This window comes from Branchiostoma belcheri, unplaced genomic scaffold, assembly GCF_001625305.1.
Source record: "Branchiostoma belcheri isolate BF01 breed outbred unplaced genomic scaffold, Haploidv18h27 scaffold13, whole genome shotgun sequence".
Classification (NCBI taxonomy): Eukaryota; Metazoa; Chordata; class Leptocardii; order Amphioxiformes; family Branchiostomatidae; genus Branchiostoma; species Branchiostoma belcheri.
In genome coordinates, this window is record NW_017802713.1 from 3,292,625 (window position 1) to 3,316,865 (window position 24,241).

A 24,241-nucleotide genomic window follows, 5' to 3' on the forward strand; every position below is an offset into this window, starting at 1 on the left:
TATATATATATACAAACACTAAAATGTCGCTTACAATACAAGTCTTACATTATTTCTCCTAATGCCTTAACTTCATTTACTTAAATGCACCTGTGCTCTCAATCACAGTTTGTTTACCCGAGGACTCTCTACCAGTGCCTCTTGTAGATGCGGGTGTCGTTGCAAATCTGCCATGCATTTCATGTTACATTGTCCATTATACAATCATGAGAGATCGGAACTTTTTGGCAATCTTGCAGATTTACTCGGTCATCAAGTCAACCTTCATAATATGTCAGATAATGCTAAACTGCAATTTATTCTTAGAGGCTCCTCAATGTTACCCTCTTTGTACAACTTTCAAACGATGCAACTCACTCAGGTTTACATTGGAGATACCAAGCGCTTTTGGCTCTGCTTGACTGTTTCTAACAGTCAATTAGATAATAGAAGTTCAAATACTGCGTAAGTGTTAACGGGCCTAAATTTCCCCTCCCAGCTCTGATTGGCGGATGTGTTTCCGCCCATGAGATATAGGAGGTTACCATGTAGTCTTATCTTTCAAATATCTCTGTTAGCATTTAATCTAACATTTTAATGTCTTGGGGTGGTGGGACTACGGCGCACAGATATGTCAACTTTGTATATTTAAATGTTAATTGTACCTTTTTGTTGTGTGGCGCTGTTAATATAAGTTGTTAACTTGAGTGCAGCGCCACACTGTCCTTGTTATGTTTTTATGTTTTGATGAATAAAAAAAATACAGGAGACAGGTAACAACTGTCTGAAAAAACTTCTACTTCTACTACTACGCTACCTATTATGGGGTTCTACTTCTTCTTTGAAGGCAGTGGATAATATAACAGCAGCTAAGTTTATATTTCTACTACAGCAACAACAGCTCTGAATGCTTCATTCAGTAGTAAAATCTTCTGGTTCTTGTGTGAAAGAAATGCCATTATTTTTACTTGCTAGGATCCGGCCTAAAGGACCAAGTAGGAGTTGATGTCTTCCGTCGTTTCTTCAACCTCGCCTCGGGAACCTCCCTGTGTATTGTCATGGACGACACCGGGAGCATGAGTAACGACATCGCGGCTGCCAAATCTGTGTCGATAGAGATCATACAACGAGCTGTCGCTAACCCCTTCGACAAACCCTACAACTATGTCCTGGTCCCCTTCAACGACCCAAGTAAGGCTAATGCCCACATTTATTTGTGTTTAATTTGGTAGTAATGATAGTGCGATGCTATACTTTATTCCAACACGAAAGGGTTTGTCACCTTGTAATTAATAAGGGGCGGTATGACCACGACCAATACGGTCGACCGATGATGATGATGATTCCACCACAAGGGCACTCTCTGGCACGTTTGATCAATCGCTGACGTCACGTATCTATGAAGTCTCGTGTGAATAAGGTCACGTGTGTGTAACTCTCGCGGGTTCACGTTGTGAAGTGATTGGTCATTACTTATCCTGATGAAGGCGACGATGGTCGTTGAAAATTTAATCCTTGCGTACCCGTGGGTTGAAATAAAGTTTAGCACTGTACTATAATGCCCAAGATGTATGCAAAACATGGCTAGTTCGATATTGACTAATAAAATGTCTGTGTTCACTATAACGATTTTATATAATAATTATACAACATTTATAACCATGACGATTTGTTTTTAATTTTTGTTGCAGTGAGCGATGCCGGACCAATGACGATCACCAGGGACTCTACCGTGTACACTGCTGCCATCAACGCGCTGAACGCACACGGTGGAGGCGACTGTCCGGAACTGTCCATGACTGGTTTAGAACTCGCCCTTCAAAACACGTAAGAACTTTATTTGTCTAATGGCCGATGATTTTAGGTATATATTACTCAAATCAGAAAGTACCGGCAATATTGAGCGGACAGACATGGTACCAGTTATCTATCTTACAATCATTCTCCAAATTATATGCCCTTGACGCATTGTATTATGCATTGAAATCCTTGCCAGTGACCTTAAAAGATTGTCATTCGTAGTTAATAGAGATCTAATCTTCCCACTACATCAACACTATGTAGAATAAGAGGTATCTTAAATGCTGTTTGTCTTAAATATAATAGATATCATTAAGGGCGTAATTATGTTCTATGGAATATCAACAATATCTGACATTATCTTTGTCTGTATTGCAGCCTGCCTAAGTCAAAGATATATCTCTTCACTGATGCTGACCCTAAGGACAGCGATAAGATGCCAGACGTGCTTTCTTTACTTCGACAGAAAAAGAGCACGATCACATTCCTTCTCACTGGAAGTTGTTCTCGTAAACGCCGTGATCTACATGGTATGTGTGATTTTGGAGAAGATAACTTATAAACCTGGTGCAATGCTAAACTTTATTAAGGACGGGTATAGGATTTTCTTCTTACACAACCAGTAAGGTTCTCACCTGCTTACGTTTCGATGTCTATCAGACACCTTCCTCAGAGCTTCTGACTGGAGTTCTGCAACTCGCCGCTGAGGAAGGTGTCTGATAGACATCGAAACGTAAGCAGGTGAGAACCTTACTGGTTGTGTAAGAAGAAAATTCTATACCCTAAGTATCTTCCAATCTGATGAAATTATTTACGGAAATTTATTAAGGACATACAAGACTCAATATTCCAAGGACCACTGTCGCCTTTATCAGGATAAGTACTACTAATGACCAATCACTTCCGAACGTAAACCCGTGAGAGTTACGGACACATTATTCAGACAAGACTTTACGGATATGTTAGCAATTGGTCAAACGTGCAAGGTAGTTTATATCATAAACCTTATAAACTTATAAACATTATAAATTTGATTGCCACCAAGACCTTTATGATGCTTTAAACATACATTTTGTGACGTCGTTATCTAATTTTTTGGTGGGGTCTTGTGGCGTAGCGGCAGAGTGTGCGACTCGGAACCTAGAGGTCCCGGGTTCGAGTCCTGACATGCCACCGATCTTGTGCCCTTGGGAAAGGCACTTAACACGACTTTCCTCACTTAACTCAGGTGAAAATGAGTATTGTCCTGTAATGTATTTGTCCCGTGTTGGTGGCGGCATTAATATAAGTTGAAAAACTTGAGTGTGCCGTCACCACGTCTTGTGATTACATGTTGGAATAAAAAAAAATTGTTTGCTCGTGCCCATCTTTGTCGCAACTAAATTCTCTATTTCTGATTACAGGTCGTTTAAAAAGAGCAGTGAGTGGCAATCCGTATGACGTGATCGCGGAGGAATCCGGTGGGAAAGTGTTCGACATCACCAAAGACGAAGTGGCCGAAGTCTCCGAGGTCATCGCCCTAGAGGTCAACGGCGCTCCTGTCACGGTCATGATCAAGAGCGTCTCCGAGTCCGGACCACGTGACCACGAGATTGCCGTCGATGATACATTATTGGAGATGGTGATCACTCTGACCGGGTCAACTGCCACACCGGTGTTTCAGCTCTACACACCCAGAGGTACGTAGTAGTAAATGGTTTATTGATAAACAAGGAACAAATCGGCCTTGCAGCAATAGCTAAATTGTGCCAAAGTTGACAATCATCAAGTTCAGTAAAACCAATAAAAAGGATATATTATAATACATGTATAGTTTTTAATTTGTAAATATCAATTATCGTGTGTTCATTGTTGGTTTTTGATGTATTCATGATCATGTCTTTCACTGTAATTTCCACTGTTCACTGTTCTTTCACTGTAATTTCCATGTATATGATTATGTAATTTTAATGTTTGAGCATTGGAAAACTAGCCCTGTAGGGCTAAAAGTCTTCGAAATAAATAAAATAAATGAAATACAAAGTTCAATATTGTCGACGTCTTTAACAATAATTCAGATATAACGTGGTGGTTGGAGATCAGCACAATTAAAAAAAACAGCGTTATTGGAGTCCTTACAGGAAAGGCTGCCCTTGAACAGTTCATGACAGTTCAATTTTACAGTCCATTGAGGAGTTTAGCAAACATTGGCTTCGCACTCGTGGTGTATGAGGTCAGGGTCATTTGTGTAAGACCTTTGTCACACATTTGGCCTTTGGCCTCCCAAACACTAGCCGTGGGGTCGTGTGTCGTAGCGGCAGCGTTCTCGACTCGAAACCAGAGTCCCCGTGTTCGAGTCCTGACATGCCACCGATCTTGTGGCCTTGGGAAAGGCACTTTACACAACTTTCCTCACTTCGCTCAGGTGTAAATGAGTATTGTATTGTCCCCTGTATTGGTGGCGGCATTAATATAAGTTTAAAAAATTTGAGTGTGCCGTCACCACGTCTTGTGATTACATGTTTCGGAATATATAAAAAAAACACTAGCCGAACGCCCCCCCCCCCCATGGTTAGGAGTAGGTTGGTGCAAAGCCTGCTGGTCCGGCTGGTGGTGTGTGAATTCGGCTGTACCAGCCAAATGTTTGAAAATGTTTAAAACATTCGGGGGTTTGTTGGGATGACGATGGTGGGGTGCTATTCGGCTGTAAGTCAGCAAAATACCAGCCAAACATTCTAATGTAAGCCTGCAGTATCCGAGGCGTGTTTGGCAGTCAGTACGCTGTGACTCAAATTTAACTCACATTCGTTTCGATTCGTATAGAAAGGTAGGTGTGGCCGAACATGGTTGGCTGCTATTTGGGAAGAAATACGATGCACAAATTGTTTCCAAATACTTACGTTAAACAGTTTCTAAGCTTAACTTTGTCCAACCCATCAGGTGCGACCCAGGTGTTTGGTACAGCCGATGCCCAGGTGGTGATCGAGACTGACCGATACAAGGTGCTCAAGCTGACCTCTCCTGCAGCCGGAACATGGGTGCTCCGCCTAGCGGACAGTCAGGGGTACGACATAGAAGTGACGGGGAAGAGTGTGCTGGACTTCTCTACAGAGTTCCTAGACCCTGGTACTGGGTTTCTCATTGATGGGCGACCAGTTGCAGGTAAGTAGTTATGTTCTAATGTATACCAGAACTGGCCACAATAATTTACCAATAGGGGCAATATAAGTATCTAATATCTTCCTGCAACAAATTGTTCTGGCTTTCTGTTTTTGAAAAATAAAAAGAAAATTGGTTTTAATTGCTACTAAGTACTAGTTGGCTATCTACACTGCGCAATCATTGGTGCATCCTTTTTGCGCCTTTTGGCAGCGCCGGAGTCGCGTGGCAAAGGCCAAGTCCCTACCTATCAACGTTAAAGCTGACTAGATTGGTGGGGAAAATGTCATTTTATTACTAATTGTTTCTATGCACTTCAAAAATCCCCTGGACTTACCTAGCACCATCCTTCTCAGGCGTTGCACATGCTTTCAATGACTGCGCACTGAAGTTACCTGCCGTTCCACAACTATAGAGCTTATTCACCACACGTCATCATGACGTCACGACCCCTCATGTCCCGTGCGACGCCATTTTGGGGCTACAGCGCCTACAGCGAGTTTCCAAGCATTGAAATGGCCGACAAACGTTAGGTAAACTGTCCTTTGTCCTATTACACGAAGAGTTTACCACCACTCATACCTCTCGTTACTGGAACAAAATAAAATCTGTTGGGATTGACCCGTTTCTGTTGAGTTTTGATCAGTCTGATAGAAACGGCGTCTACCGCCAGCCGAGTCCATTGACGTGACTTAGCTTCGTATTTGGTACTGGGCAGAAGTTTTTACACACAGGATCGGTTCAAGAGTCTGGAAGCGTTGTATCAGGATGTGTAGAAAGTGTTGTGGGACAGTTGCGTGGTGACAATTAAGTACGTTGTAGTCGGGAAACGCAAAAAGTCGCGGCTATTTTGGAACAGCCCCGGAGTGTGTCTGGATAAACAACAAGCAAAGGCGAGGCCATCGGCCGCCATCCTCAGTCCGCACTGCCGCGACTGTGGCTGGACAAGGTGAGTGTTACACGTTGCCAGCACCCTGTTCTACATGGAGATTTACCACAGAGTAAAGGGACAAGTAGCTCCGAGTCCAACATTTTACCGTGTTCATGGCTACCCACGTTTCAATCTACATGTACATGTACAGCCCCGTACGCCGCGCCAGGATTAAACACGCCGATTTCTGATCAGCAAAGAAAGACTGAAAAGCCAATCTTGACAACATGAAAAGTGGACACGGAGCCAGAACAACCCAAAGGACAATGTTACTAACAAGAAGAGTGTCCAAAACGTAGATTGTGGCCCAAAATACACAACTATCGCCAAGAGTTTGCATAGCATTGCATAGCGATAGCCCCAAAATGGCGGACGCCAGGGGGAGAGTCACGTGACAATCTGTGGTGAATAAGCCCTATAGGCTAGAATACGTCATGGAGGATTCATCCAATGGTAGCGCAGTGTGGATAGATGACTGGTCTCTGATCAACTCTAGTATCTTCATCTTCCCTTTTCGCGCTAACCTCAAACGTTTGAGGGCTCCAGCACGGTGGGGGTAGGGGGTGTTGGATTGGGGTGGTCGCAAGTTTTGTATGTATATGTTGTGGTCTATATATGTTGTGATGTGATATGCAGCCCCTCAATGGGCAGGGGCGCCACTCCCTGTCCGCCACCAAAAGCAGGGTGGCGTTGAGTACTCGTAACTGTTTTCAAAAACTGCGTATAGTGTTTATGGCGATTTTAAAGTTCTATAGTGTCTTAATTTTGACAATGTTTTCCGGCAGCTTAATTGTTCCGGATTCCTTGACTGTTTGGGGGAAAAGGAGTTCAAACGGTAATCTGCTCGTGAAACTAGTGGGAAAAAAGCTAAACTGTTTTCGGTGCGAGAGGGAGCTAGTACTCCCTTGCTGTCTTGTGGCATATGCATAGTTACAATATTATAGTATACGTAACACTAGCTGATAAAAATACTACAAAAGGCAGAAGCTAACGTTGTGTTCTACTGAGATGTCCATTGCCTCTGCCCCAGGCTCGGAATACAGGCTGGTTGTAAGTGGAAGAGGCCTTGAGAATGTGGGCAACGTGACGTCAGCAACTCTTTTGGACCAATCCGGTGCCGTTCTCAGCCGGATCTATCTACACACAAGCAGCGGCAGGGGAGAGCCGGTTTACACGGCAACAATCCTGCCACCATCACAGGTTAGACTGATGTTTTTTTTTTTTTCAATCACTTGGCACTGGAGCTTTCCAAAAAGTCCCGCCTAAAAGTCCAGAAACGTGCCCTCAGAATCATTCTTGGAAATAAGTACACTTCCTATAAGGATACACTCTCTACTTTTAACCTCTACACTCTAAAAGCCATGAAGAAGGGAATCGTTGTGTCTTAAGTTTGCAAAATCTCTGTTGAATTCACCAACGTTTAGACCCTGGCTACCCCCACCCGCAATGAAGTACATAACAGGGACTTGAAAGGGGGGTTTCAGCTTAGCCTACCATCTGTAAAATCTGAAAGGTACAAAAACAGTGCTATTCCATACCTGTCTAAACTCTTAAACAGTGCTTACTCTACCGTATAATCACCCAACTACCAACTGTATATATTCTTGTTTTTTTAGTTTGGTTAAGTTTAATAATATATATATATTAATGATATTTTGTGTGTTCCCTAAAACTACGTTATTCAGCTTTTTGTACAATACTTTGTATTATTAGGCTGCAATGTTGTTTTAGTTTTAAGTCAATTTGCAAATAAACCATTTATATACTATCTCCGTCAAAACATAAAAATGAAACGAGTTTTAAGCAGACATGCAGCCATTCGTTTCTATCGTTGGTTGAAACTCTAGATTCCATCTTATCATTGGTTTAATTGATAATTGTGATGGACAGTCAGGAAACTTAAGGTTCATTGGTTGCGCATTTGAAAATCAAGGCTGCTTGTAGTAAACGCTATGCCGATGGAAAGACGGCCAAGCTACAGCGTGTTAAATTAGTGCAGATTCTGCATGCAAGCAGTGACAAGATGCATTAGATTTTAATAATAATGATTGTTTATTGATTTATCGATGAGTATAATCTCTAGCATGTGGCAGCGCAACTAAGTAAGCATTACAAATATTGCACAGCTAACAAATAGACAACTAAACAAGTGAGTATTTCACAGTTAACATATAGAGAACTAAATAAGTGAGTAAAATGAGCTTAACAATATTTACAATATCAACCAATAAGTTATCAATATCATCAGTGTAAAAAATAATAATTTTATAGTATGTTACATGATAACTGATCTTGATAGGGCTGGTCATGGGAGATTTACTATGTGCCATATTTGTTTATTAGGTTCGTAAGATAGGGGATCGGGCTATTTTAAATTGTTAGTAAGTTTTACCATATTTTGCTAGACACTTCAACAGCAATAACACTTTGAACAATATCAGTATGAGTAGCACGGCATAGAGTGCAACAGACCTCGACATTTAAAAGTTATCATATACCTTTCTGTGCCACAGCCCTTTCGGATTTCTGTGGAAGGAATCGACCAACGAAACAACACTTTCACGAGGCTCCTGACGACACTCATTGAATCTCAGAGTTTCCGGCTGGACCTTGCTGCAGGAAATAAAGGCGAGTGTCTAAATAATAGAATATGCAAACTCTCATGATATTTAAGAAAAATTTTGCAGTATACCAACAGTGCCAGTGGCACTCACCAAAACTTTTTCAGTTAAAGGCACCCAAAGCGATTTCAGGGGAGATTTTCAAAATTAATTTTCTTGACATTTTCAATGTAGTATTAGAAGGTGAATCAAGTTCATTTAACCTTATGCCATGGCATACAAATGATTGTGTGGCAAAAAAATGTCGCTGATGGAAAATGTTTTCTTATTTCATACCATAATCCATTAAACGCTATTTATTGGTGGTACTAAAATTTAGGCACTCCTCATGTACCTTGTTTTGGACTTTTCAAACACTTCAGATATGAGATGATGAGGAAAATGTGATAAGAAATGTTAATATCAGACAGATAACTCCATCCAGAATATTTTTATCAGTCGTCCTAATTATATATAACATTGCATCTCACCACACATCTTTATTCATGAACCAATACGGCAAAAAGCTTCCGCTTCAGTGCATTAACATGTAGTGTTTTGGAGTGACGATTGAAACTTTGGCTCATTTCCCCAAAACGCAAAAAAATAGGTAGATATATAAAGGACTGCTTTCTTTTTAGAAAAAATACCGAAACTATTGATAAGCCCACTCGATTGGAACACTTTATCAAAGACTGTGCTAGCCCTTATTGTTTAATTAATCAAGATATGTTAGGTATTATTCGACATTAGGTCTTATTCAACACATTTATTGCATTGTTTGTTACTCTCTTTATATAGTTCGCCATACATTTTACCTTGTACAATTGTCGTGCCATAAAGTTGTTCTTCTTCTTTCTTTTCACTTTAGATCCTCTTTACCCTGGTGGAAGCAGCCGAGTTGGATTCGTTCTTGTCAACGAGGGTGCAGAAGACACCTTCCAGCTGACAGTATCAGACGATGTGGGCTTGGTGACCGGCGTGTCTCCAACATCCGTTACCCTGGCAACAGGGACAAACGTCACAGGTTACGTCACGTTTTCTGCTGCCACGTCAGTTTCCCCTGGAACAGCCAGGTAAGATGAGCGTTTTCAACATGCAAGTCTAGATAAGGCCACACCAAGTAAATTTTATGGATGACGTCCTTTGGAGACCCTAAATCTAATGCGAGAGGGCGAATAAAAACAAGAAGGGCCCTAAAAAACAAGATGCCTAGATTAAAAATATACTAAGAGACGACAAATGTTAGACACAAATTGAATGAGGTTACACAGTGTAACAAGCAAGAAGTCTTTTATTCATCATCAAAACAGCAATAAATCAGGTGGAACAGTGGACAGTGAGACATTTTCTGTTATTGACAGGATGGTCCTGTCAATAGACACTTTCTTCGCGTTACGGGTTTCACGTCAATCTGGCGATTTGCGGCACTGTCGTGACTCTTTGGTCATAGTTATAGGAAGCGAAATTTCTTGGGTATTTTTTCTAGGAAGAGGCAAAAATCAATGCACGCGCGGACGTCATCCATAAAATTTTCTTGGTGTGGCCTAATGTTACCGAACAGATTTTTGGGTGGCTGCAGTACAGCAGTAACAAATTGTCAAGACTATATCGAGTTAGCCTAGCTGTATCCAATATGCCACCTATGGGCAATATGGTAACTCGGGTCCCCTGCCCCAAAAAATCTGCTTGGAAATTAACATATTTGTTTTAATTCCAACATTTATTCACAATACGTGGTGACGACACACTTAAGTTTGTTCAATTTATATTTATGCCGCAACCAACATAGAGGATAACACAATACTAGTACTCATTTCCACCTGAGTGAAATCAGGAAATTCCTGTAAAGTGCCTTTCCCGAGGGCACAAGATCGGTGGCATGGCATTGTTCGAACCCGGGACCTCTTGGTTCCGAGACAAACACTCTACCGTTACGCCACACGACACCACAGACCACAATATTTGATGATTTTCTGAATTTCAACAAGCAAACAAACATGATGTACTGTGGATGTGTATCTGCATTATTTAAAAAATATGTTGCGTAACAACTTATGACAAACTTTATCATCTTTCAGCACTGCAATTCTGACTGCTCAGGGCTCCTCGGGATCTTCGACCGCCCCTTCAAACTTCATCACCGTACCAATGACAGTTTCTGAACGGATCATTTTGGTAGGATTCGTTCAATAATTAGTCAATTTTAACATACCATTACATAATCTTCAATTCAATTGTGTGATGAAATACACAAGACAATATCCTGTAGATATGAAATTGATTAATATTGAAGGGTTAATAACCCGCACCGAGGTGAATATGGTGTGATAGAGCCAGTTGGTATTACCACCGAATAAAGCCACCGAGTGGGCGCAGTGAACGAGGCCATATGCGGGTGATTATTGATGTTTAATGTATGGATTGGGATGAATAATGACCCGGTTTTGACTCTGTCTATGACGTTACGGCGTCATAAGGAATGTGGAATTCCCCGAGCCTTCTGATCGGTCAACGTCACCCGGCTATATGATAATGTCTTTTAAAACCAACACATTTGTCACCATGGTAACAGGTGATTGACACATCGCCGCCGGTGTGCAGTATTACGTCAGTAGTTGGGAACTGTACGGCGGAGCTGCAGCATCCTGACGTATGTGCGGATCGGGCCTGGTCCGTACAGATGAGCGTCACAGACAGCGGCCTGGGGCTGAGGGAAGTGTGGGCTGATGTCAGTACAGGGCAGGTTCTGACGACCGACACGTTCGTCTCAGGGTTGAAGGACAGTGAAATATCGGCAAACTACAGGTGAATGTTTTGTTCAGTTTTACCTCGTGTTTGTGCATGTGTATGTTTACTCTCAAAGCAGAGGTTTGGGTTATTTTTAGCGTGTTTTTAGGCTTTTTTATTGGGATTTCTCTTTTGCACTGGATTTTTTTTGTTGGGTTTGGTGGGAAAAAAACCCAGTGCAAAAGAGAAACCCAAAAAAGGCCTAAAAACACGCTAAAAATAAGCCAAACCTCTGCTTGGAGAGTAATGTATGTTTATGTACATGTGTGTCTGTGTTAGTACGCGAGCGACAAGAAAGAGTTCAAGAGAAAGAATATATTTATTCATACTCCGACAAATCAGTTACTAGAAAAGAACAAAAATGGAGCTTTCGGGTGCTTAAAGGTAGGTATGCTCCGTTTTTATTCTATTCTATTTGCTAATTCACCAGTTCATTTGTTCAATCATATGAGTCCGACTGGCAAACCTTCATTGATGTGGCGTATGTATATGAGTGTGTTCATTTTTCACTCGAATTAGATCAGCTATTATTCAGTATAATACAAAATTGCTCTTTTTGCAATAGCTCAACCTGCTGTCACCCCACAATGACCGTGACCGTGGTGGACCTGGCTGGGTATGTGGACCAGTGTGTCGTAGATTTTTCCATACCGACTACCGAGGCCCCACCTACAACGCCACGTGTTCCGACCACGGCGGCCGTGACAACGCCGCAGGTTCCGACCACAGCAGCTGTGACACCGGCAATGTCTGTCACAGAGCATGCAGTTGCGATGGACGTCGGGATGACAGTTAGTGAGGTGGGGAATGTTTGGCTACCCTACTTTCTAGATGTTGTCGCGTTTATTATGTTTACCCAAGGAAAACATATTGTTTTTGCTCAGTTTCTTCCTCTTCCTCTCCAAACAGTGACCTTTGACCTGACCAATGACATGATTTGTTGACGTCTGTCAACATGGTGACTGGTGTTGGGTTACATAATGTTGCAATTTCATTGTTTGCTCTGCTCCTGTCACCATATACTAGTAGTACATGTATGTGAATGTGTTTTAGTAAGAATTAACAGGGCAGACCATATCCGAAGGTAAACATTATGCATTTGCTTTGCAAATGTTACTTCTCTAGTTCAGAAATTGCTCTTTACGAGTTTAGCTAGAACTGCTTCTATTGAATATACCTGTGTTGTATTGTCATGCTGAATATGTATGCCTGTGGTCCAATGTTCTAGCCAGTTCTGAATTTTTGTCATCGCCATCATCAATCTCCAATTTGTTTGACATAACGCATACTTGGAGTCCTGGACATGTCGACCGTCTGAAACGCTATTTCCTGCATTTGTGGGGCAAGCTTTGCTAAGTTCAATGACATAATTGTCAATATCTTTACACCCTGATTTTTGTATGTAAATTGTGATTTTTTGGCAATAATTCCAGAATAACTCCGTCAAACGACAGAAAGGCGGGGGCTGTCTAGAACACTGATGTGTTCCATCCTACATTTTGAGAGGATGCTTACATCATGCTGTTTTCTATGTTTCTCTAGTTTAACGATGAAGTGAAGATGGGATTTAAGGTCACCGTTGCGAGCAGCGTCACGTCTTACTGTCAAAGGCACGTCATGGAGTTCACGTCATGTCGTCAGGAAAATCACCGCCGCAAACGAGCGTATGTACTCCCTCTTGAATAACAAAGTTCTTTGATCACAACCATCTATTTTTACGAGCCGACGTTTCGATGACCGTCTGTCATCTTCATCAGGGCAATTCCGACTGGTTTTGATAATTTCTATTTGCGGAAATGCATTGTTAACAGTAACAAAACTAGTTTAATAAGTGCACTGTGAACTATATAACACCTTTAGTGCAATACGCACCAAGTAACATCTAGCATCAGTACACAGTAAACCAGTCAGAATTACCCTGATGAAGATGACAGACGGTCATCGAAACGTCGGACCGTGAAAAATAAATGGTTGTGATCAAAGAACTTTGCTATTCATTCGTTTACCGACCTGATAAAATTATTTACGGATGTATTCCCTCTTGTTTTTCAATTTTTCTAGTCTCTGTATCAGCTTCTTTCAAATTTGACTCTCAATCACAATAATATTCTAGGTTAAGATCTTAATCTACATAGTGTAATAATTTGCTAACATATAAAGAGCAAGCGAAGAAAAAAAAACTTCATTGTTATACTTTCTTAAAGGTTAGTATTTGTATTTTTGTACCATTAGAATCTACGATGCAGTGACGTTTGACTCAGACAACGTCGTCATCTTGGAGGGATACCCGACGTTGTCTGCTTCACCAGACCGAATTACCGTCGCGTTCTTCGTCTCCAATCCAAATTCCTCCGCCGAGGAGCACGTGCCAGTTCCCGGCAGCCTCCTCCTGATGGTGATGCGGCACGACCGGATGGAGATAGAGGAGGCGCTGGGCTGGAGGACGATCTACAGTATCTATACTTACGGTGATGACATACCTACCGGTGGGTATGGTTGCTCAACTAAGCAAATTATACATAGAACTTATAGCATTACTGTAGACGTTAGAGTACTAGATATTAATAGCTAGATATGAAGTACTTCTGAAGGGCTTGCCATACATTGTGCCTGATACAGTTGTTGTGCAATAAAGTTTGACTTGACTATGTAGGTTACTAGAAAGGCCGACATTTGCTCTCGAGCGCATTCAGCATATTTCACCTCTTATCCGTTTTCATGCGAAAAAAAAAATACTCCAGACTTATCCTATGTACAAGAGAAAAATTAAAAAGAAAATTAGATTATTGCCAAATCATCCCAATCTGAAACAAAGCCTTCCTTGACCAAAAGTGACCACATATAAATGCAACGGACCAGCAAAAAACGCCACCCGAAATTACTTTTTTCATATACACAAAATAAAAATATTAAACACTACCCCCTATTCTTAATTAAATTAAGTAGGCGAGGTTTTTTTCAGCAGGATACCTTCGACCCAGTGATGACGTCACATGCATCTTGGCAAGTCTTACTGGGTCATTGAAGAAGACCAGAGATGATGGTCAAAAGTTATAGTTGAGAACAATGTTGGAACAAATGTTTTAACTTTGAACATGAAACTTTCACTAAATTTAATCTCTGTTGGTTGTTACATGATTAAAGTTAAAACCTTTGTTTTAACACAAAAATGTGAATGTTTTGACCTAGAGATTTCGTCTGGTCTTCCTCAGTAGACTGACCCAGTGTCACGTGGCTTCACTTAAGCTTGGCGTCAACACTGGATCAAAGGTATCTGGTCAACATTTTTTCTTACAGTTACATCAGCAGGACTGGAGTCTACAAAGGTGACGGAAGGGTTGGACAAACAAAATGACGGTCCTGCCAGCTACGTGTTACATATAGTGATCGGTGTGGTCGTCGCCGTGGTGGCAATAGTCGTGATCATCGTTCTGGTAGTAACGTTACGGTACGTCTAGTGTGTTGTTATATCGTCCTTGTGCTTTATTCATACTCCGACAAATCAGTTACTAGGAAAGAGTAGGTATACTCCGTTTGTATTCTATTCTATTTGCAAATTCACCAGTTCATTTGTTCACTAAGTTCATTCATCTACATATTGACTGGGAAATTCACGTATGCCCGTAACAAACTAGTCCAGTCACATGACGTTTGTTGACCTTTAACCTCACAATCACGTGACTAGATTCGTTAGCACTTGGAAAAAGATGGCGGATGTCATATGCATGCTTCAGAAGTGTGTTTGAAATTTTTTAGTCATGCGAATTGTTTTAGTTCCCTTCGTTTTAATACTCGCAGTGGTCGCGTTTGGCCTTCGAAATCGTAATTCACATAATACTTTATCGCAGGCCATGAATGTCTCTGCCTCGGATTTTCCTTTTACCAATCGCTACTGCTTTTTGCTGTGTCAATATATTGTTTTTGCTCAGTTTCTTCCTCTTCCTCTTTTTCTTCTTCTTCTCCAAACATCATGTTGCATACATCATGTTGCAATTTTATAGCAGGAGGGATTTAGACTCCTGTCACCGTAATATGAATGTGTTTGAGAAAGAATTAAAAGAGCATACCATATGCGAAGGTAAACATTATGCATTTGCCTTGCAAATAATACCTTTCTAGTTCTTTTTTTTGTGTGAGAATACCCACGAACAGGAACTCTAAGACTTGTTTACAATTGTTTCCGGGTTTCCTTGTTTCGACAGGGGAGTAAGACAACCAAGCGTGATCAAGCCAAACTTTGAAGACGACTGGAAAGTCAACGTGGACCCGTCAACGACTGGTCACGTGAACAGGGCGTTAAAATCCGCGGATGAGCGAATGTCGTGGTCAGCGGAGACCCAAGAAATCCCAATGACAGAGACGGATAGCCCAACAAATTGGTAGAGATGGAATCATACCAAAATGTTTTTCTCATTTTTATTGTACAAAAATTTAGCCGTGAGTGGGGATACTATGCTGTGTACAAGAATCTCTTGGCTTTTTTTAGCCTGGGACGGGTGGCGGTTACTCATAAACTACTTATTGTATAACAGGCAAGAGGATGATGAACAAGTAAAATTAAATTACAACAACTTTGATATCCTTATGGCAATATTTCAAACATACATAAATATCTTAACTGGTTTTCAAAGTAACATTATCATATAATGTCGAAAACCCTGATGATTGAACCAGAATCACATAATCTAAACAGTGAATGAATTAAAGATCTTTATTATACTTTTATGCTTTTGCAGGCTAAGTACAGATAATGAATAAAGCAAAAGTATTCAACGACATCTTGCAAAAATTCATACAAATTAATGTAAACTTTTGTGTACATGTTTAACTTTACGCTTATAAAGCTTATAGATGTATAAACATATGGAGCTTTCAATATATGATTCGTCTAGTTGTTCTATCTTAATGTCACGATCTGGGAAACTTGCATTGTATTGAAATTATAGATGGTATTTTATATCTATTCTTCTAATTATGGCTTCACCACACTACGAAGTCGGCCTTTCTATTTGTAATTGTATTTCTATAGTCTTCTAATTGTAATACCGTTATAGATGGCATTTCATTTCTATCTACGCTGTAATGAACAGGGAACAACAAATTGACACTCGTTCTTAGTCTTATCAAGTTCACATATTGGCAAAGTCTTTGCTGCAGATGAATGTCTGCCCTTTTATATGCAAATTTGTGTGTGCTTATTTACTAGTATCCGATTTAAGGCCACAGCAAGTAATATTATGGATGTCATCAGCGCGCTCATTAATTTTCTCCTGATTTAAAAAAAAATTGTTTTGCCCTCTGGTCAACATGCCGAAAATGGGCAAATATTTTGTAAATGCCTATCAATTCAGAGACAATCAGGGATCCAGCAAACTTGAGGCACAATGGTTCGCATTTGATCGCGAATGTTGACACTGACGTTCCATCGCATTCAGTCCAACCCAGTATTGTAGCTGCCCATGATGGTACGCGTAGTCGTTTTGCTAGAATATCTAGGGGTCTTGAAATCTACAAGAATACTAGTAGTAGGTAATACTGTTGAATACAAGAATAAAAGATCTGTTTGGTTTTGTCACCTCAACTCTTGTTTAACAAGACTCATGACCTCAAAATTTGAAAATGAAAGAAACTTGCCCTATCGCATTAGATTTGGAGTCCGCGGAGAATGTCATACATAGAATTTACTTGCTGTGGCCTAGGCCTAAGGGGCAAATACGGCATGGGAAACATGGAAACATGCAGCCGCAATATTGCCAATAAAGCCTACAAGTACAAAATCTCCTGAATCTGTTTCTTAGTGATGCAGTAACTTCTACAAATGCATAGTTCGGCATGTTGATGATTAAAACATCCAGTCCAGAATAATATCCTAGAATGAAAAGTTACTCAACATGTAGAAACAAACAAATAAAAGTTCTTTCCCTGCCAATTCATTCATTATTTGTAATTGTCATTATATTGTGACCTACGAAAACATGCCACATAGATCAATAAATACAGAAATATAAAATCATAGCCGACACTTTTATACCAAGATGCACAGAAGCTCCAAAGTACTACACGATGCTTTCATCCTAACGGCTAGCGCTGAATTCAGGAAATCTCTCGATTACGCTATACCGTTTACCATAAATTCCAAGTGGCTACAACGCATTACTGCGTAGAATTAAAACGACAAATATGCTCTACGTAGAATTACACTCTAGGGAACGGCAAATATGATCTAGGCACCAGGTACGGGACCTTACAAGTGTCTTCAGTCAGTCTTACATGCCTAGGCACCAGGTACGGGACCTTACAAGTGTCTTCAGTCAGTCTTACATGCCTAGGCACCAGGTACCGGACCTAAACACTTTAGATGGCAGATCGTTAGCTGTTGCCTGAGATAAACAACATTTCCGACACCCACCAACGAGGAGGTCATCTGCCAAGGGTGTCATCCCCCATCCCCCTAAAGAAAGAAAGTGTTTTTGGTCCCCACAATACCGAAATTGTTGCTTACATCAACCACTAACTATGCTGATGCATAAGGCAGTAACATGGAACATTAAGTTGGGCCCCCTCACCGACTAGGGAGTGTAACCCTAGTCAAGCCCAGTCACTGAGGTTCCACCCTCTGAACTTAACACAAAAAGAACAGAAAAAAATTGAGGGTCATGTAGTTAATGTTCCATGCTGCTGTCATATGCACATGTAGGGCATAGAGAGTGGCTGTGCCCCGTTCTCGTGATGCCCAAAAAAGTTGCCTGACTGTTGTTAGTGAACATGTCAGGAACAGTAGAAACAGAGAAAACTTTAATTTGATTTATACTTCAACTGCCAAGCAAACATTTAAGGGCAACATTGACTCATACAAATCGGGCAAACTAGTTATCCCCCAAAAAAAGAAAAGAAGTCAAGGTGTGTTTAGAGTCTCCGACCATCTTGCAGGTTCAGTCCTGGCGACATGTAGGACAGATGTACTGGTCCTGTGACACAATGTCTGCCACGTCCCTGGCACTGATCTTCACACAGCGGTAATGGTACCACTGTTCGCAGCGGTCGCACTGGATCATCTGAGAGTTGTCCTTGTACTGGCGGCAGGTACAGAATATTGACAGCTGGTGGAAGGTGGTCCGCTGGTGGGATGTGGCTGTGTTGGTGTGAGGGAACACAAAGCCAGGCTTTGGTCATGTGGGATCTGTCCTCTCACTTCTTCCAGTTTCTGTGTCATTTGGTTTTTCAGCTCTTCCATGTAGTCCTCATCTTGTAGGTGAAATGTGCAGTCGATGAGCTGTCTGAAGACACTAACACACTCATCTCTCAGCTTAAGCTTATTTGACCTCTTTCCCTCAGGCGGATCACATGATGAGGGCACATCTACATCCATCAGTATGGTAGAGTCGGAACAGTTATCCTCGCTAACGTTGTGCTCAGTCAGTTCCTCAACTGACGGGTCAATGCCTTCACGGAGCTCAGCTACCTGTACGGTAAAAACATCCAAGATAAAAATGTACATTTCTCAATCTTCCTGTCTACATTTTGCACACATGGATTCCCCCTCTCCCTTTAGATGTTATCATGGATTTTTTGTGTTTTCAATGATCCAATTGAAGAAAAAAAGGCAAATTGTGTAAGGGTGGGTTTGGTACATGTATTCGGATTGTACGTGTATTTCTCTTTGTGAAAAAAAAAGCATTTGCAAAATTACCGGTCCAATGACTGAATGGTTTCTGTGTTCTTCCAAAGAAGGAAACGTTGTGTGGAATTGGACCAGTGATTCCACGGTGCCAGGGTCTGCTGCTATTGCGACCTTTAGTGCTTTTGAGGCATCCCTCCGCTTGCTTTTGGTGTTGCCTGTAATCTGGGGATGGAAAAGAGACATCAGCATATTAGCAGTCAGGTAAAAACATTTTTCTGTCCTGCATCACCAAAATGCTAGCAGTCATGGTTCAAAGCAAAAGTCCTTTTACACTTGAGAGTGCTTTACCTTGAACCCAGGGAATTTCAGCACCTGAGTTACCCGTAGTTGGACGGGACAATCTCTCTTCTTACTGGGTTGGAGGACTTTCCTCCTCTTGATGAAGACATGGTCTTCAAGCTAGTAAGAGAAAAGTGATATTTTATTTTCATATATTGTATCTTTATAGTCATACTAACCAGTTACATGAGACTGTTTTTTCTCTGTTGTTATTGTTGTGTTGTCTGTTATTCTGTCTGTGACTCAATCAACCCTGGCATTCTGACAACCATCTATCTCCCAAAAGAATAAATGGTATGTTAAAAAAACTTCCGACAACTTAAGGTCTGAGACCAAAGTTTTTTTTATGACTGAGAGAACAGATTGGCCATCATTCAAACATGAACAACAACATGGGCAATTTCGAGTAAAATTGGTGAGATGGGTAAGTTTATTTTGACTAGGGACCAGGTGTGGTACCTTACAGGTGAGATGGGTGAGTTTACTTTGACCCTGTCTATACGGAACCACCCAAGGCGGTTTACATGTGGTTTACCCCGAAGCCGGTTTCAAGTGGCTCCGTCTGAACGGTCCGAAATCACATTGAAAGCGCCTTCGTCTGGAGCCACTTCTAGAGGTGGTTTCGAATCGGTTTCCCCGCATCGCGATTTGCGTCTGAACGCAATGTGATTTCAATGTGACTTCGCCTGGTCATGGATTACGGAGTGATATTTCTTTTTTTATATGCAATACCAACTTTTACGTGGCAGCAACTTAAAGAGCAGTAATGTTCAAATAATGTGTCCGTTCTAGGTCAAGCTTCACCGCCTCTGGCGGGACCACGTCGGCATTCGGCCGAGATACGCTGGGAGGGGGGCATCAGCAAGCAGGTCGTTGACCTCTGACATTTATAACACGCCGCCTTGCGTGTTATCATCAAACAGCAATAAATGTAGCTCAAGCGCATTATGTTCGGACACGGTTTCGCAGGTGTGTGTGGCACGTGGACCAGATGTGAGGAATGTGAGTTACCCGAATCGCGCCTTGGGTGGTTCCGTATAGACACGACCTTTGACTAGGGACCAGGTGTGGTACCTTACAGGTGAGATGGGTAAGTTTACTTGCACTAGGAACCAGGTGTGGTACCTTACAGGTGAGATGGGTAAGTTTACTTGGACTAGGGACCAGGTGTGGCACCTTACAGGTGAGATGGGTAAGACAGTTTACTTGGACTAGGGACTTGGACTAGGGACCAGGTGTGGTACCTTACAGGTGAGATAGGTAAGTTTACATGGACTAGGGACCAGGTGTGGTACCTTACAGGTGAGATAGGTAAGTTTACTTGCACTAGGGACCAGGTGTGGTACCTTACAGGTGAGATAGGTAAGTTTACTTGCACTAGGGACCAGGTGTGGTACCTTACAGGTGAGATAGGTGAGTTTACTTTGACTAGGGACCAGGTGTGGTACCTTACAGGTGAGATAGGTGAGTTTACTTTGACTAGGGACCAGGTATGGTACCTTACAGGTGAGATAGGTAAGTTTACTTGCACTAGGGACACACCAATTTAATTTGTTGGTTCTCGGATTTTTTCAGAAAAAGATGAAGCGACGGGGCGAAAAAAATAAAAATAAAAACAGGTCTAGGCATCCTATTATAGGCTTAAATGCTATGAAATGAGCCATGAAGTCAACACAAAAGGCTGGGTTAAAATTTAAACATTGAATTTTGAACTTTTAATCAAACCACTGCAATAATAGGTGGGAAAACTGTAACAACTAGGAAGAAAAGGACTTTCCTCAATTGTTTGGGGCAAAATCTGAGCATTTTTCAGTTGATTCAGGACCAGAATCATTTTTTTTTTTTTTTTTTGCAAATCAGAAAAAAACGAAGAGGCGAATCCGAGAACCAACAAATTAAATTGGTGTGGCCTAGGGACCAGGTTTACTTGGACGGTGGTGGTATTTAGGCGCATCCCGGCATAGACGAATTATTTGAAATGTTCACTGACAATTCACATTAGATTATTGCCAAAGTTTCTTTAGCATTTATGCCCAGTTTACCTGAATGCCGTCTTTACTGTACTCTGCAAAAACATTGTATACAAAATTTGGGTTATGGGGGAAAAAGGACAGGTGGATATTGAGAAGGGTAGGCCACTGTCACCTCTTACCTCCTGTTTGTCTTTTTGTGCCCGATAGCGCTCCTTCTTACGGACATCCCTATCCGGTCCTTGATGGCAGTCGTATGTTTTTGTTGCGACGAGTTGAAATGGAATGCCATCGTACTGCACCCCTTTCAGCTCCCAATATGTCTGCTTGTGCTGAGAAGGTTGCACATCTGTAGTAAACACAATCAATCAGTCAATGATTTTATGAATCAGTCAATGATCTTTAATGAAAAACAATTAAAAAATGATTTACTTTCCAGATTAAGTCAGTGACTGACATGGATGATGGATGGAAATACATGTGGAAGAAAGTGTGCCTCATCAAACCAGTTCAGCTGCCTCCAGAACTTGTCCTGGTCATAACAAGAGGGACAGAACATTCTATAGGGAATCGGATAGATCGATATGAGGAAATTCTCTTGGTCCTTTGCACAAATCGAATAAAATATTGAACTGTGGACTATACCAACAATATACCAGGTAAAGGGAACAGGTCATCTGGTGATCACCATATAGGTGATATACACGTCATGTATGTAAGGCTATTACTTTACAGACCAGGAGAGCATACTGTAATGTTGGAACTGGTAACATTTATGCTGTACATTTGCCTGTTGTTATACTAGTATTTCACTTCTTTATACTGGTGTGTTACTTCTTGTCCCACATGAAAGAGGAAGAGATGTCAATAATTGATTACAAGATGCACAGTGTATCATAAAATTAGTTATTACTACTAATATTAGCTGTTGTGCATTTAAAGACGAAGTTCATCATCATGTTTACTGACAATTCCCTGTTTAGGCCATGTTGATTTGATTATATGGATGACATCCTCCTGGAGCCCCAAAACTGATCATCATGCGCGCGTGCGAATAAAAAAAAGTTTTGCAAAAAAAAAAGTTGTTTTCATTATGAAATCTACGTGGTCATGTCAGGGTTGAACAAATGGAACAGAATATGGTTTGGCGAATAATCTAATCTTCAAGTTCATTTCCTTACAATTTCGTCTTTTTTCGTTTGATTTTGGCATTCTACGACATTGGTATAGTTTTTACTTATTTTTTTGTAACTTACGGTATATTTTTGCTCATTTTGCAACTGTTTTGTACGATTTACAGTATGGTTGAAAACTTTTTTTTTTAAACAGCCGAAAATTCATGCGCGCGTGTTATAGACACACAGAAAATATTCCAATGTCAAAGAAAAATATGTGAAAAATTAAGGATTTATTCTTTGGTGTACATCTATTTCACAAGTTATTATAATATTACACAGTTTAGTATGCAATTATCATATTTTGGGTAAATGCTAGGCTTGAGAGAATCAGCTGACTTTGGAATGTGGATTGTTCAGTTAAACAGTAAATGCAGTATTTAAGAAAATGCTTGGTGGTCCTTTTTTCATCTTCCATTATTTTGTTAGACCAAGGACATTGTAAATTGTATAATGTCCTTGGTTAGACCAAGGCGTTTTTTTTTAACTCCATGGTTAGACCTGCCTCATGCTCGCCTGTTTCCAATTAGTTATGGTCTGATCAAAATATATATAGACTGGTTTATTGCAAACAACACATACTAATACATAGTACATGTAGTACAGTAGGTTAGAAGCTCTTTTGCAGCCAAAAGGCTGAATTGAACAGCTTTTACAATTGCAAACATATAACATTACATGTTTTAAAAATGTGTAACAGTGGGGGGTTTATAGGCGCTACCAACAGATCCGGCAAACAGGTCTAGACCTTTTCGGCCGAGCGGTTAGAGTGTCTGACTGGGGCCCGGGACCAGTGGGTTTTTACTGTCTCCTCTTGTTTCTTACAAATGTAAAGCACGGCATATATATAGCTTGTGCATAAACATCACTGTTCTTGCGCAGAACTAGTGCACATTTTATGTTAAAATTACAACTACTAGAAGAAGACGAAAAAGACAAGTAAACATTCTTTTTCACCTTTCCTAAAGGGAATAACTTGAAGCACATTGTATTTAAACACAACACTTTTGTCTCAAACATTGTTTTAAACACAACACTTTTGTCTCAAACATTGTTTTAAACACAACACTTTCGTCTCAAACATTGTTTTAAACACACCACTTTCGTCTCAAACATTGTTTTAAACACACCACTTTCGTCTCAAACATTGTTTTAAACACAACACTTTCGTCTCAGACATTGTTTTAAACACAACACTTTCGTCTCAAACATTGTTTTAAACACAACACTTTCGTCTCAAACATAATTTGTTTTAAACACAACACTTTCGTCTCAAACATTGTTTTAAACACAACACTTTAGTCTCAAACACCCGCACGCACTGACTATTTCGCTTTTGTATGCCCCGAGCAGCTATATGACAACGCTAGTCATGCAGTTTTGGATTTCGCGCGAAAAGTTGATAGAAAGTGTTTGAAAGAAACCCTCACTCATTTCCCCGAAATCCTTCTCTTTGCGGTTGACAACAAACTTGGACGTGGTCTCCGCTTCTTCTCTGGACAACTTTTCCTCAAAACTGTCCACATGTGGAAAGATATGGTAACTTTCAGCATTCGCGGCCAAAGTTGTCGTCTGCTGAGGCAGAGCTGAGGAACGGAGCGGAGATAAAGCGTTCACGGCTAGTTTCGACGCCATGTTAAGGCCGCACAACACAGTATACAAATGTATATGGGCGAACCCCGTCAAAAGTAGTACGGGTACAAAGTAAGTGCTGCACAATACTAGAGAAGGGTGCAGAGATTGTTCTGTGCATGGCATCGTGATGGGATCTGTGGTAAATGTTAGAGGAATACGTCAGTTTTGAGACTGTAAAAGTTGAATTATGGTGCGTGGTCAGTCGGCGTAGATTTGCGCTTTAATACTTGTACCGACTAGTACTGTGCGTTGGCTGCAGTTCC

The 24,241-nt window shown here is 41.0% G+C and overlaps 2 protein-coding genes across 3 annotated transcripts in view; one reads left to right on the forward strand and one right to left on the reverse strand.

Moving 5' to 3' along the window:
* LOC109463762 (von Willebrand factor A domain-containing protein 7-like) overlaps positions 1-15,630 on the forward strand; it is a 36,019-nt gene extending 20,389 nt beyond the window's left edge. The window contains exons 7-21 of one of the 2 annotated variants that reach the window (XM_019760613.1): positions 955-1,170; positions 1,671-1,806; positions 2,158-2,309; positions 3,183-3,458; positions 4,699-4,920; positions 6,879-7,048; positions 8,362-8,476; positions 9,320-9,524; positions 10,530-10,626; positions 11,024-11,256; positions 11,804-12,038; positions 12,781-12,902; positions 13,471-13,724; positions 14,536-14,686; positions 15,441-15,630. In XM_019760613.1, coding sequence (XP_019616172.1) covers positions 955-1,170; positions 1,671-1,806; positions 2,158-2,309; positions 3,183-3,458; positions 4,699-4,920; positions 6,879-7,048; positions 8,362-8,476; positions 9,320-9,524; positions 10,530-10,626; positions 11,024-11,256; positions 11,804-12,038; positions 12,781-12,902; positions 13,471-13,724; positions 14,536-14,686; positions 15,441-15,621 — 2,765 coding nt within the window. In that variant the 3' untranslated portion in view covers positions 15,622-15,630. Of the gene's footprint in view, positions 1-954; positions 1,171-1,670; positions 1,807-2,157; positions 2,310-3,182; positions 3,459-4,694; positions 4,921-6,878; positions 7,049-8,361; positions 8,477-9,319; positions 9,525-10,529; positions 10,627-11,023; positions 11,257-11,803; positions 12,039-12,780; positions 12,903-13,470; positions 13,725-14,535; positions 14,687-15,440 lie in introns of both variants that reach the window. The other variant, XM_019760614.1, reaches the window with a different exon arrangement.
* A 1,359-nt stretch (positions 15,631-16,989) lies between these two features.
* LOC109463826 lies at positions 16,990-23,978 on the reverse strand. The gene is made up of 4 exons (XM_019760698.1): positions 23,774-23,978; positions 21,351-21,517; positions 19,208-19,318; positions 16,990-19,081 (listed from the first exon to the last, which is right to left on the reverse strand). Exons 1-4 carry the CDS (start codon positions 23,976-23,978, stop codon positions 18,797-18,799), a joined length of 768 nt encoding a protein of 255 aa, XP_019616257.1. The 3' UTR covers positions 16,990-18,796.
* Between the last annotated feature and the right edge of the window lie 263 nt (positions 23,979-24,241).

Excerpts from the sequence above, each read along its gene's own strand:
- LOC109463826 (XM_019760698.1), bottom strand. The coding sequence starts at position 23,978 with ATGGCGTCGAAACTAGCCGTGAACGCTTTATCTCCGCTCCGTTCCTCA. Across the intron at positions 21,518-23,773 it reads GAAGGATTTCGGGGAAATGA|ATGTGCAACCTTCTCAGCAC; the intron begins GTGAGGGTTTCT and ends TGTTTACTACAG. Across the intron at positions 19,319-21,350 it reads CACAAAAAGACAAACAGGAG|CTTGAAGACCATGTCTTCAT; the intron begins GTAAGAGGTGAC and ends TTCTCTTACTAG.